Source organism: Photinus pyralis, unplaced genomic scaffold (genome assembly GCF_008802855.1).
Source record: "Photinus pyralis isolate 1611_PpyrPB1 unplaced genomic scaffold, Ppyr1.3 Ppyr1.4_LG6, whole genome shotgun sequence".
NCBI lineage: Eukaryota > Metazoa > Arthropoda > Insecta > Coleoptera > Lampyridae > Photinus > Photinus pyralis.
The window spans coordinates 15,162,474-15,177,813 of record NW_022170663.1 but is presented as its reverse complement, the minus strand read 5'-3'; the positions used below and the strand labels follow the sequence as shown (position 1 = coordinate 15,177,813).

Below are 15,340 nucleotides of genomic sequence, written 5' to 3'. Positions count from 1 at the left end.
CGTGTAAGACAACTTGGAAATAACTAGAATAACCGGGGGGAGGTGCATTTGCATCTGCTACATGCCAGCGTTCTTCCCAATCTATATGCATTTCAACAACATTCTGATCTCTGGAGGGAAAGTATGCATGGGCTAATACATTGCCCAATCCATCAAACTCGAATGCACATTGCGGATATGGTGGTGAAGCGAACTCATGCTTTCGGGTATGAAATGATATTAATATGTCTGGGTTCCTTGAGCTATATTTGAATTTCAAATTTTTGTGGTTCGCCCAAACTTGAAATGCTTTATCCGTCATCTGTAAAATGTGCAGGTCATGCATATTGGAAATATAGTAAATCAAAGTCTGTTTTGTCCATTTATACCGATGAGTCATATACGCTGCTGGGTCATCAATATTTCCGCATCTAGGTCGAGACATGAGTTGTAATGTTTCGGCATTTAATCTGCCATCACTAGGTAGTTTATAGAGTTCTTGAAATTTCTTTAAAGCGTTAACGGTGATATTTGTACGATTATCTTGAGTTGATTCACCTTCACCAGGCTCCTTTATATATCCATATTTGGTGAGATGACTATATGCCATATCGATTTCACGCTCACTGATTGTATCGCTGCCGTCGTCAACATTATCAGCAGCAGCAGCAGCAGCATTAGCACTAATACAGAAAAACCAGCTCAGTACGACAACTGCAGCTTGCATGATTGTAAAATCTATACTGATTCAAAAGTTTCTTTTGGAGGACTAATAAGGATGTGGTAGTGGGGGGATATATATTGAAATGAATTAAAAATTAGGCTATAAATACTTAATCTTCTGTCAACGACAGAATGGTGCAGACTGTAATCGATGTACAAGGATTTAAAACATCAAGAAACGTATTTATACCAAAAGAACTGGCAATTTATAATGGCAAGCAGGTTGCTCATTTTATGTTCAAGCCTCCATTTCCGTGGAATAGCTTATCTACCGATTTACAACGTCAAGCTACCTGGCTAATTCATAACCATCACGGAATTAAATGGGAGCACGGTCATACGCCATCCTACATGTTTCCAATTATACTTCGCCAGTTAATATCATCATCATCAGACCAAATATACGTTAAAGGAAAAGAAAAAGCCGATTTCATTCGAAAAACTCTATCGCAAAATGTCACCGAGGTGGAAGAAGAACCAGCTCTACCTAAATTAGAAGCATGTTGCTACTATCATGTGCGCTCACTTTGTTGTTGCGCTTTATCTAACGTTTATTATATTTATAATACTCATGTAATTTAGTAATTTTCCAAATAAAACAACCAAATTCAATCATTTTTACTATATTGCAATTGATACATCTTAATACGACTACATAATATGGGCTCCAAAACAGCTGCAATGCGTTCTATTTTACATTTGAAGCGGTACCTATCTAATGCGGCAGTTTCCCACGGACCCTTTCTTGCTTCTCTGTGAGCATAGGACCAAACTCGCAAGATATAAATTTTATTTTTTGATTCGTCAAAACTGACACTCTTCATTTATATAAAGTTTAATTACACTTTTACGTGACCTATAATTAAGTTTTGCGTACGATGCCAGTGAACGGTTCATACTCGATTAATGCATCATGTAAAATAACGCAGTAAGCGATAGTTTCATTTGCAAATGCAGATGATGCTTCAACTTCCAGCTTCAAATCGATCACCACGTTATGAACGCTCTCGTTTTGACGGGTGCAATTGATAATGAAGATAGGCTGCTTTTCGAACTCTTTGTAGCTAAGAAGGGAGCTCTCCTGCGACGAGTCGTAATATTGATTACGAAAGTTTAAATATTCTTCGTAAGCATCCACATACTTGTTATCGGTAAAAACCAGATTTTGCTGCTCATACGGATATCTTCGGTTGTTAATGTTTGCTTTTATATTGGAAATGCTTAAATGGTTAAACTCGCTCGCATCTGCTTCTTTGTTATTTCGCTTCCTAGTTTGGAACGCAATCAGTAGCCATTGAGGCCGTTGAAAACCGGTGCTGCTTTTTACCGACCAAACCAATGATCTGGTGCTGGGTAAGGTTGGGTATACGTAAAGGTCGCGCGCATGAAACGCCACTTGTATCGGCGAATTCTTGTTAATCCTCCCGTAGATCGATAACTTCATAGCATCGTTAGGAATTATGTACGGAACTTTCCATGTTACCTTCGTAAGATTAATCTTAACTTCAGTCTCGCCTTTATAGCAATCACTATCGTCCTTGGAACGAATTAATATCAGTTCTTGACGGATGTTGACTAGAGGCTTCCTGTATCCTTCGGCAAACCCGAGTACATGCTTTAGAGGTATGGAAGCGCAGAAAGCCGTCTTCGTGCTATTTAGTATCTGAGGAGACCCGGAAGGGCTCCAACCTGCATGCGATAAGCATCTGCTTTGATCTGATGTGTATGAGCAAAACCCCTTGATGGTGCTGTTTATTCCGGGTAATCGAACAGTTTCTATCACCTGATCACCCAAAATAAACCTAATTTCGTCGAAGAGAAAGAGCGGCGCGTTGTTGGTGAAATCGTAAGCTTTATTTGCGGTAGTCGGATTCAGCGTTCCTTCTAAATATATAACGCTATCGTAGGTGGCCGTGATGAGATCCGCTTTCTGTATGACGAGATTAATCTCATCGGAGTTACCATAAGCGTTTGTCGTATAAGGATGGTATGTTCTGCGATCGCATTCCACGATCATGTCTTCATACTTTACGCCCGTGAATAGGTTTTTTAATGCTTCTTCCATCTTTTCTTAGTACTGTATAGCCGAGATATTGCAAAAACTGTACGTCGTCTTCGGTTAATGCACCGTGAGCAATTGTTGCGTCGATGGCCGACGATGGATGACTAAATGAAGAACCTTGCTTACAGAAAATTTTAAGTCCCATATTTTTTCAGCTCCAATCGAATAGTCACTCTTTCTTCGCCGAAATCTACTAAATGACCGTCTTGATCGACTAACCTCAAGGTTATGTTATCTATTTGATGCGCGAGTACCGGTAAATATATAATCGTAGCCGGCTCCTTGATTAACTTATAGCCCGGCTCAACGTGTACGTCAAATTCAAAGATTGTATGAGATAGCGCACTGTTTCTGTATGCTCCACCCGTTAGATTACACTCGACGTGTATATTAGTAGCGTTGATTATTTGCACGTCCAGATCAGATTCATGGGTTCTACCTCCTTTATACAATTTAGGAGAGAAACCGAGCATGCGACCGATGGAGTTCGATTTCCTAAAGTCAATATCGTGTATGGTTTTCATTTCGCATTTTAGCGTATTATTATTAGGTCTCAACATAAAGTCCATCGAATTGGTTGGTTCGTTTATATGATGCTGTAGAATCCTGTTGATCTCTTCAATTTCATACGCGCCACTCGGAATGGTAATCTCTTTGAAGATGCTATCGGCCGCTGCATAGTAAAATTTGTTGTTTCCCTCAAATATATTGCGTATAGAATTACAGCCGTAAAAGCCAACCAACCCTAATCCATATTGATAATTGCGGTCTAGTTCGATCGGCGGAAAATATGAGGTGCTGAGGACGTTGCCGGCACCTGTTAAGGTGAACGTTTGAGACATGACTGATGAAGTAAACAAACTCTAGGTTCAATTATTATTTATTATACAGAAAATTTAAACATAAATGTCCACATATCAGCGTATTATAATTTTGCTCCCTAGTATAATTGTATATGATGTTGCATCCGGATAAATATTTAACTATTTCTATTGGTGGCGTCAAGTCGCCGAAGCTATCATAGTAAACTGCCTTCATGCCGCGTTTCTTGAAAGCAACCCAATGCGTACCTCTTCCTTTAGCATCATCCAGGTTTACGATAGCGCACTCGTTTAAATGGGGTTTTCGCGGTAATTTATCACGCATAAACACTCCTCTGAAGAAGGGTACGTCTTTCGCATACTTTACAAGATCCGAGTCCGTTAATGCTTTTCGCGGCAAATTTAAAAGTTTTTTGCCGGATATGGTTTTAAATATAAGGCGTATCCAGTCTTACGCGGTTGAAGATACAGCGAACTGCCTTGTTTACCCAACGAGGCGGCCTCCATTGCCATGTTATGCCGTTTATTTTCCTCCAGCTGCTTCTTCGCGGCCGACGCATCGTTAATTGCTTTAGCTATACCGCTAGCTCCACCGGCCATTGCGCCCGCAGCTGAAAGACCGGCAAAGAGCGGTACTAGGAACGGAAGAAAACCTCCGACTTTAGGTATTGGTATCACTCGCGGCACTCTCACTCTTTGCTTACCGCCTGCAGCTTTAACCGCTTTCTTGGCGGCCAACAAACTTATTTTGATAAGTTTATTCAAGTTTGCCGATGATGATAGGCCTTTTATTGAATTTCGAATTGGCGTTAAAACTCCGCCTCTAAACGAACAAGTCTTCTTCTTTTTCCCGCGCTTTGCGATACGTCGTGTTACTCCCATGCCAAGCTTCCTTTTGGCCTTCATTGCTCCAGCTACGGCTAATGCTGCTGCTTTCTCTCCAAAACTAGCGTCCTTTGCCTTTACACGATCCCAAGCTCGAATTTGAAGTTCTTTATCGGCCCGATGACGATTCTCAACGTCTTTGAATTGATTGTATGCGATGTCGTGTTGCTTGCATGCAGCGTCCAACTGATTTATTCCTTGATCACCCCGAGCTAGACGCTGCTGTAGTTTGGTTCCCGGTCCGCAGTATTGATATCCGGGGATATGAAGTTCCACCGGCAATTTGTTTATCAAGGTGTTTATAAACCCCTTTCCTACTCGGCGATCGGCCATGAACTGATCAGTATAACTCAAACTATCGAGTAATAATGAAGTTTATGAAGCAACCTCAGCAATTGCATGTTGAGGATCATGATTTGTATACTGAATCGGAAGTGTCGGGGAAACACGGCTCATTATTTCCGGCTTCAATTAGAGCGGTCATCTGTGGACCATCGGGATCCGGAAAAACGAATGCGATGATAAGTTTATTAGAAGCAGCGAATGGTCTGAAGTTTGAAAATGTATATGTATACTCCAAGTCGTTAGAGCAGCCGAAGTATAAATATCTGGAACAAGTACTTAAACCCATTAAAGGCATTAAGTATAATGCTTATAGTGATAAGGATGACGTAATAACTCTAGAGGAGATTAGCAAAAATTCGATAATGATATTTGACGATGTTGCGTGTCTAAATCAAGATATAATTAGGGATTATTTCTGCAGAGGACGACATTCTGGTGTGGACTCGTTCTATCTTTGTCAGACATATTCCAAAATACCTAAGCAGCTAATACGCGATAATGTAAACGTTATTGTCCTATTTAAGCAAGACTATATAAATTTGAAACATGTATATGATGAGCATGTTGGTAGCGACATGACCTTTGAGCAGTTTAAATTAATGGGCTCAAAGTGTTGGATGCATAAGCACGATTTCATGTGTATTGTAAAGGACTTTGATTATGGCCGATATCGACGAGGTTTTGATTGTTATATCACACTTGGACAACTTTGAACTACTTTTGAACAACATCATTGAGCCGGTGTGGGTAGCTTTGAACCGATGTTGGACCGCCTCTGAACCGCTTATGAACCGCTTTAGAACTGCTTTGAACCGGTTTTGGACAGCTGTGAACCGATATTGGACCGCTATGAACCGCCTTTGGACCGCCTCTGAACCGCTTATGAACCGCTTTAGAACTGCTTTGAACCGGTTTTGGACAGCTGTGAACCGATATTGGACCGCTATGAACCGCCTTTGGACCGCCTCTGAACCGCTTATGAACCGCTTTCGAGCTGTTTTGAACCGGTTTTGGACAGCTTTGAACCGATGTTGGACCGCTATTGAACAGCTTTTGATTGCTACGAACCGTTTTTGCACCGATATGAACCGCCTTTGGACTGCTATTAGAAGCACTTTTCATCGATAATCAGTTTAGTTGATTGTATGCGGGCCGTTAAGATGAACGCGCAAGATCAGGCAATTAAAAGAAAATTAACTAAAACGCAAGCTTGCGGCTCTTAAAAGAGGCGAAACCGAAACATTGCGATTAGTGGAAGAGACTTATAAGCCCATAGTTGACCCATTGAAGACGCTAGCTAAGCAGGAGTTGAAAAAACAAGCGTTAACGCCAAAAGTTGAAAATAAAATTGAATATGAATCAACTCCAATGCAAGAACAATTTGCAACGCCTCGACGCACCGAAAATACTGCAGTTCGTAAACGAATTAGTTTTCCGCCCGATATTAGCGAAATAGCGCTTGACGAAGAAGAAAACGATGAAGCGGAGGAAACTACTAGATCGATTAGCAACTTATCACAGCTACATGATGATCAGCAATTTTTAGACCAGTATCATCATTTACCTCGCCATTATATCGACCGGATGATTAAGGATGCAACGGGAGAGGTCGATCACGTTCACGGACTTCGATACGATTCCGAATTCAAAGAGTGGGCTATAGGAGATTCTATAGTGCAGTTTGAAGGGCCCGATATAAACATAAAAAATACACTTTATACCGGCACTCCTGGGCTATATGAATTGCTCGTGCTTAAAAAGCCGCATAATTACTCCTTCAAGGATAGTCAATCGTATAAAGATATTTTATTAGCTACTAACGCATACAAAAGGAACTACGATCCTAGACAACAAATCATGGGTACTAAGTCGCATAAATACGTTAATATCGTGAAGCCGCTACTATCGGAACATTTTGGAGCAGGTGTGAAGGAGGTTAATAATAAACAGAAGGAGTACGTGTACTGGAATACTCCCCACGAACTAGTCGAGCGTCTCAGACTGTTACACGCATCGCAAGCAGCCGGTCATACCGGACACAACAACGAGATTTTAAGCATTGAAGAGGAGCTCCGAGAAGAAGGTATAATCGCTTAGTCCGAAAATGAGCGTTGACAAATTCGGAAGACATTCGTCCTCAAGATTATATAACGAACAGAATACCTTGCAATTTACCGCCGCTAATGATTATGATATGCAAAACAAGAGAATATGTAATGTTGCCGATCCTGCTAAGGGTAGCGATGTTGCTACAAAACAATATGTGGATAATAGTACTCGGAACGCCGCAAGCCAACAATATGATATGCGTGGTAATCGGCTAACCCATCTAGCTGATCCGGTGAACGATGGCGATGCCGTAACAAATGGATACCTACACATGTTTGTAAAATCGTTTAAGTCAATCACCGATGGTCATATGAATGTCATGCATGAAATGGAGCGAAACTTGGATGAAATTCGCGAAAAACTAGGGATGAGTCCGGTGACGGACTTTGCCGAATTGACTATGCGTGAATCTCCGCCATTTATCGGTAGTGATTTGGAAGATGACGAAGCTCGACGTCGTCGAGGAATTGCACAGATCGGCGAGAAAAAATTTTCCCCGAAAAAGAACGATAATCAAGCATCGTGATGACCTATGGCAAGCTGATTTGGCCGAATTCACCCGATATTCTAAAGATAATCGAGGTTATAAATATATATTAACCGTAATTGATTGCTACTCCAAATACCTATGGACGCGACCCCTAAAATCGAAGAGTGCTAGTGAAGTGAGCAAAAACATGACTGCTATTATATGCGAAGGAAGAGTGCCAGTCAATTTACAAACCGATCAAGGAAAAGAATTCTATAATAAGGATTTTGAAAAATTAATGCTGAAACATGCCATCAATCATTACTCTACGTATAGCGTAAAGAAAGCGACCATAGTTGAAAGAGTGATAAAAACTTTAAAAAATTCATTATATAAGCGGTTCAGTCTTCGCGGAAGATATAAATGGATTGATGTGCTAGCGGAAGTGACTTTAGGCTACAATAATACGAGACATTCGACTATTAAGATGAAGCCTAAAGATGTAGCCGCAAAGACATACTTACCAATGTTCCATAATATAAAGATAATGGGAGCAGCTAAATTCAAAATTGGTGACTTTGTACGAATATCCAAGTATAAATCGGTGTTTTCAAAAGGCTACACTCCGAACTTTTCTACCGAATTATTCAAGGTGGCTAAAGTAAAAGTTGGCAATCCCGTTACGTACTTATTGGAGGATTCATTTGGTAAACCAATAATGGGGCAATTCTACGCGGAAGAAATGCAGAAAACTGCTCATCCGGATATATTTCTTGTTGAGAAAGTGTTACGGCGTAAAGGAGACCTGCTCTACGTTCGATGGCTTGGCATGGATAAATCACATGACTCGTGGATTAAAAAATCAGATTTTGTATAACTTGTGTTTTATTATTATAAGTACACATGCTATTATATTTTACAATGAATAAATATGATTATGAACATACGCACTTGATTTCCTATCCTAATAAAGTAATTTACAAAGAATACATATGATTAATAGCTATTATACATTTAATTTCATGTCCTAATAAATACCTATAATTACAAACATACTCCCTAATTACTTATCCTAAGTCCATTTCAGCGGGAATACTATAATGTCCCCAAGGCAGCGTATCGATACCATTTGGCATCAAATACCTCTTATTATCGTTGTTACTAAGAGCAATTTTATGCTGCTCCATACTATATACATGATGATTTTTTGATATGATGCTGCTTTGGGTGACACTTTTAGTAATCCCGCTCCTTAAACATTCTAAATAATCATTGAAACTTAGTCTATTTTTTACAATATAATCTCTAATACCTTTTAATTTCATTACATCATTGTCGCTATCCATAGTTTTATAACTGTACATTTTAGATGCCAAAGCCACCCAATCGGTTATGATTCTACCGCCCAATTCATCCTTCATCATTCCTAGCACTTTTCCATTACATCTAGGGATATTATAGATGTTGTTTTCAGGATAATCAGACGTATCGAATCGTGAAATATTTGCACGTATCAATTCGTATGCATCATCACATACCATCTCGTACACGAGGCTATCGGTATCCATATACAACAATTTCAAGCGGTCGTCGCTAAACTGATGATGCATAAAGTTATAATGAAAATCGTACATTCTAGTTTTCGAAATTTCCAATATTGCCATCCCAACATATAGCGGTTTATTAAATAGAATTTCTGTTTTGGATAGCTCGATAGCCAATAATTCATCATCGAAGATCTCTCTGCTATGGAAATTGGGCTGGGATATATAATAATTGGCTCCGTATCTACCACTCCACCGGGTAACAAGCTTAATAATGCGATGGTTCCGCACATTCTCCATCGTTTTTCCGAAATTTGCATTATTTAATAATTTATATAGATTTTTTTCAAAAGCGTTAGTGGCTTGCGCTCGTAACCTTGCGTTCAAGTCTATATATGGTTTTAACCAGCAAGATTGTTTAAAGTTAATAGCCCGGTGAACTCTTTCAAGGATGAGACCTGCTTGAAGACATTGTTTTAAATTTCTATAGTGAATAACATATCTAGTTTTTGAATGCAAGGTTGCGAGCAATTTCTTATTTTTAGCGCCCGGTGGAGTGTCGTGTTCAACGCAGAAAGGAATGGATTTATGTTGATCGTGCAATTGCCTGGGATACAATAAATCCACCTCTAAAATGAGACCTTCGACCGCATCATCAGGTGTATTTAATATCGCTTCAGGAGTTAATGACTTTAATTTAGCCTCACTAAGCCACTTAAAATTATTTAAAGGTAAACACTGGCTTTGAGCCCACCCATACAAGTTAACCATATCCATATACATGATATGAGTAGGGGGTTTAGTAGGATCGTAATTCTTCCCATTCAGATATTTATTATTGGCCTTGCTGTATTTCGTACAGCATTGCGTTATGCCTCCCCTTATACCTTTTTCAACAAACAACATCATATCAACATCTGTGAGCAGCTCGAGTTTAACTTTGGTGTAATTCAGCATGCATTGCCACGTGTATCCGGGCGCTGTGAAAAAGAATGCTGGATCGAGTTTATGCGTTGTTATGCACTTTTCTCTAAAATTGGTGAATACATCTGCAAGTATAAGCACATCGCTCATCAGATAAAGATCGCTATATTGACCCAAGTTTTGAGTGTCAAATTTTCGCCAAACGTTTCTAGCATGCGAATATTCCTGATCTGAAATGTGCGACTGCCTCAACTTGCTGTAAAATTGTATCTTTTCCGGTAAATTGGTTTCATTAAATTTTTCCCAACTATCCATATATTCATACGGATACACGCCCTTTTTAGTTAAAAGTTTCAACTGCTCATCATTTAAATGGCTTAACGTGCTACGCAAAATTTTGAAATCGTCAAACTTTAAATAGGACGCTAGATTATCTAATGATTCGCTCATGAAGCGATACGAATCTACGAATCTGAATTCGACATCTGCATTCTCCATTTTCTTAGTAAATGAAATGTAACGCTCCTTATTCTTAGGTAGCAGCGTGACTCTCCCAGGAATAGCTTGAGCAATATCCTTAATTATAAAATGACTGTCGTATCCACTAAAATTATGAAAAAATATGGGTATCATATGTGGTACTTTATAACGTAAATTGCAGGCCTGATGGGCACTACCGCGAAACCGACCTGTAAAGTGGCAGTGATCGCGAACTTTGACCTGGGGCGGTAAAATGGGTCCTTCACAAATATGACAATAGGTGGATGCATTATATCCCAACATTTGCAAATCATTTAACGGTTCCATTTGCACTGGATTAATGAAATATTGTTGTAAATTGTTTGAAATTTCTTCAAGTTCACTGGTAAACCAATTAATACATTGCTCACCCCTCTGCAGGCGGAACCTCGACAATGAATTATCAAAGGTGCAATGCAAATAATATGCAATGCTACATACGTTATGCTGCTTATACTTTACGGTGTTTTGCGTCTCATCATCCTGAAAATCTTGTACCAAACATTCCAAATCACAATAAATGATGAAAGGAGCGGTCTGTTTGAATTCATGGTTCTTGAAATATACATGTGAACCGGGCTCTGGCATATTTATTTTACACTTATTAACTAACTTACAATCTAACTCATGTGCATTAAGTTTATCTGGTGAGCTAAAATAGTGGAGACACCTATCGCAAATATACAGCTTTCCATGTCCCTTCGTCAACTGTGAACGTACCAATCTCGACAAATCTTTGATCCAGCAGAAATGAAATCGAACCGCTTCATCGGGTTCCTCACTATTGTGAGCGGTAGCATTATTCTCAATATCCTTTTCAATTTCATAATTCTGCTGGATCATGAGTAAATTAACGTGATTCGCTTTCTTTTCGGTGTTAAGATAAATAGGAACAGTGACATAATCGGATTGCGTTTTTCTAGTAAGGCCGTAAATATTGATAGATAAATTTGGATTTTGTTTTAAAAATTTTTGGAGTTGGTCTAAAGACATGGGGAAGCTAATACCATCAAAATTTAAGATTTGCGCATAATATGGATAAGAAGAGATACGATTGGTGTTGAGGGTAGCGGGGAAGAGGGCTGATGACAACGCCCATCCAAAACACGCTTCATCATTATTTTTAACATTGATGACCGCTTTTTTAACTTGAATTTCTTTAGGTAATTCTATAAAAGACGAGGCGTGCATTAAAGTCACACTGTTTACGTTCACAGTCAACGAAATTATCTTGGACAACCCCCACCCACTGTCCTGTTCCTCAAATTGCATTAAGCGCTCCATCAAATAATCCACCGCGTTATTATTAAATAATTGCTTCAAGTTAGCTTCACTTAAATCGCTAGATAAAATAGTAAAATTCTTAGTTAAAAAACTAAATTCCCTACATGCTAGTGCTTCATCATTCTTATTCAACGAGGGCTTTACAAATTCCGCGCAAAACTCAAAATTTGTTTTCAGCGGGCTATTATATTTGGGATAGATGTCTCTAATCTTAGTGATAAATAACTTACAGCTATCGTTAAAAAATGATCCTAAAGTCTTATGTCCTAGATTGATAATAATACCGGTACTCACACGCGATTTAAATGCGGTAGCCAAATCTCGCCATTCCACCAGCGGTCTTCTACCTAGGGAGGAGCCGGCAATAGACTTCCCCAACTGGTTAATAAGCACCTTGTAGCGTTCCATTTTACCAGCCACAGCTGCAAGGTGCCGTTTATCTCCAACCGTTAGCGGCTCTGCTAGCGAAGATTGGATTTGCCTAAGATTAGCATCGATGATGTTGATGAATTTTGGAACCTTGCTAGCAGAGCCAAGATTATAGTTTTTATAGAAATGGGCAATCATTTCAAGCGTTGTATTCACATTGTCTAAAATATAAGCCATTTTTCCTAGAATATCTACATTAAAATACCGAAAGTTTTATTTAAGATAAAACGCTCTTACCTGATTTTCGCTGCTTAAAAGAGGATTTCTGCTTTGAAGTAGTAGTTGAGACAGTCTGCTCACATACACATACACATACAAATGCAATGACTTAATTGAAATGCGTCAGCTTAAATACATTTCGATGTAGATAAGAGACGGGATGCTGCTTCCGCTCAGAAATTTCTAGAAACACTGCCAGGATGCTGCATCCGCTATGATTAGATAGAAAATTGAAATAAAAGCCGAGTGCAGTTAACGTCTCAGTCAGTGATTCGTGCGAACTAGTTTGCGGCGTTATTTGGTGAGTATGATTTTAATGACTAATTTTGTTAAGTAGCGGTTAGATTATTCATTTTTTCACTTATTTATTTGTTACAGATATTTACTGCTCATAATAATGGAAGAATTTGATTTCGCCTCCTTGAACTCATCTACCTATTGTAAGCCATTCATAAATGCAAAAGATCTGGAAATCGGAAATAAATACCCAATTACTGATATCGGCGTAATCGGCACCAAGTTTGGAGATCGAATTATGGTCGAAACCGAGACCTTCAAGTGCATACTGCCGCAGCGTTACCATACATACCTCACAGAAGAAAATCGGCTGGAGTTCCTCAAGTTGACCGTAACAAATAAAGTTGTATTTATATCTAGTATAGGAGCGGTAGGCTCAACAACGAATTTACAAATAATTACATAACCCTAATTTGAAATATGAATAAAGGTGTTAACCATTATTGATGAACCTTTGAAATATTTCTTTTACTACCCTGCACCTCTACAGCGACCCACCATCACCTCGTTATAGGTTAATACGTCTCCCATTTATAATAATCTTGCGCAACATCGCTAGGCGAGAGGCTCAAAAGGAGTCTAATTATATTGAGACGAAGAGCGAATTGTTAAGTTTAAGTGTAAATGACTTATTGAAAATATGGATCAAGATTCCAACCGTATTTCAAAGAGATTGTGAGCTGCGGAATCGAATACACGTAAATGGCGGGAACAGGAAGCAACATCCGGTTATCGGCAGGAAGCAGCATCCGGTAAATTCTAATCAGCAGGAAACGTAAATGGCGGGAACAGGAAGCAGCGTCCGGTCACGTCAACAGGAAGCAGCATCCGGTAAATTCTAATCAGCAGGAAACGTAAATGGCGGGAACAGGAAGCAGCGTCCGGTCACGTCAACAGGAAGCAGCATCCGGTGTTGTAAACAGGATATCCTAATCAGCAGTATGCGTTTCCTGGTCCAGAAATAAACGCGGGAAACCTAGATATGACGTAAACAAAATGGCCGATACTGCATTCTGATTGGTGTGACGCGTTTCCTGATCCAACCCAAAATGTGACGTAAACAAAATGACCGATACTGCATTCTGATTGGTGTGACGCGTTTCCTGATCCAACCCAAAATGTGACGTAAACAAAATGGCCGACCGAAATACTCGATTCTGATTGGTGTGACGCGTTTCCTGATCCAGAAACACCGGAAGCAAAACACGCAAAATGTGACGTCACAAAATGGCCGACTCACGCGCTCTCATTGGCTCACACCGCACCACGTGACCACAATACTCGATTCTCATTGGCGTGACGTCACTTCCTGATCCAGAAGTCCCTTTGCTCATCTACTTCGGTTCACAATTACGAAACGTTAAAGTGGTTTTCTTGGAGTGATTGTACAAGCTGTTTCAAGCAAACCGTTACCTAAAAGTAGGTATTTAAACTTCCATTAATACGGGGGGGGGGGGGTGAAGGGGATATATCCCTCCCCCCAGAAGAATTGAGTTATCATCATAACTATTATTTAGGTAATACTCCGCTGTCCGCTCCGCCCACTTTAAAATAAAGGCAAAAATATATAGATATATATATAGAGAGCAATTTTGGTTTTGGTTAAAGTCTAAAGTCACTAAAATCTAAATATTCTGTAGTATTCAGTATTCACTATTCAGTGAGTGATCAGTGTTGGCAGTCAACGATTTGGCTATTCGGCATCGATCGGCAATTCGCTACATTGATGCCCAAAATAACAAATAGGTATCAGGTACTAGATATAGAAAGTACCGCAATCATCCGCCATTTTTCGGCAAATTTGCTGCCAACTTAATAAAATTGACAAATAAAATCTGAATAGCTGTAATTTTTTATAACCTAACTTCATAGTAATGTCATGTTTTATAAAAATATATACAGATATCTCCAAACAGGTGGAACAATCCCTAACATTAAAGTTACTAGAATCTGGTAACTTCCGCCATTTTTGGGCAAAAATCATGCGTTCTCTCTCTAACACACGAGCCCAATGGATTGCGGTACTTTCTATATTTAGTGACTTTAGTACTGCTACTGAGGTGAGGTACCTGCGTCCTGCCTTTCACGAAATGACGAAAATAAGAATTTTAAATTTTAAAAACAGGAATTTTTTTTGCCCATAACTTTTGATGGAAACGTCTAATCGAAAAAGTACGATTCGTTTTGGATTCTACGCACCCAAATTAATAAGAAAAAGTGTTTCCCCGAAAAATTTTGGTGCAGTCGATTTTTGGTAAAAAAGGAAGGTAATAACTGCCTTTTTTTTGGCCAGAAAAAAAAATTGTCTCAGATCAACCGGAAAAAAATATTTTCTTATAGAATGTGGCCTGTAGAATCCATAATTGCAAACAGTTCCAAGATCGGGCTACTAGATCAAAAGTTACAGCCCTTTGAATTTTTTGTGAGTTTTTTGCCCATAAGTATACCTATCAGAGTTGGACTGGCTCACTGGGTCAACTGGGTCACCTGGGTCACTGAATTAAACTGGGTCGCTGGGTCACGTCATACTCTTTTCAGTTAGACCCAGTGACCCAGTTTTACCCAGTGACCCAGTTTGACCCAGCGACCCAATTTCACCCGGGGACCCAATTCGACCCAGTAACCTAGTTTGATCGAATAACGCAGTTAAGTCAGTGCCTTCGGTTCAAGTGTACAGATTATGAAATAAATGAAATGCTGGTTTGTTGAAAATAATACTGGATTGCTTGAC

The 15,340-nt window shown here is 39.4% G+C and overlaps 3 protein-coding genes and 1 long non-coding RNA gene across 6 annotated transcripts in view; 1 reads left to right on the top strand and 3 right to left on the bottom strand.

The window, feature by feature from the left end:
• The window catches only part of LOC116173214 (tyrosine-protein kinase Src64B), a 91,733-nt gene that overhangs the window by 32,888 nt on the left and 43,505 nt on the right, over positions 1 to 15,340 (bottom strand). The window lies entirely within an intron of this gene.
• LOC116174500 lies at positions 1,565 to 2,767 on the bottom strand. The gene has a single exon (XM_031492434.1). It carries the CDS (start codon positions 2,765 to 2,767, stop codon positions 1,565 to 1,567), a length of 1,203 nt encoding a protein of 400 aa, XP_031348294.1.
• Positions 8,330 to 12,441, bottom strand: LOC116173213. Its single transcript, XM_031490549.1, has 2 exons — positions 12,331 to 12,441; positions 8,330 to 12,275 (listed from the first exon to the last, which is right to left on the bottom strand). The coding sequence occupies exon 2, from the start codon at positions 12,268 to 12,270 to the stop codon at positions 8,461 to 8,463; it is 3,810 nt and encodes a 1,269-aa protein (XP_031346409.1). The 5' UTR covers positions 12,271 to 12,275; positions 12,331 to 12,441; the 3' UTR covers positions 8,330 to 8,460.
• On the top strand, positions 12,477 to 13,047 carry LOC116173223. Its single transcript, XR_004145891.1, has 2 exons — positions 12,477 to 12,613; positions 12,691 to 13,047. It is a non-coding gene; the product is annotated as an uncharacterized LOC116173223 (long non-coding RNA).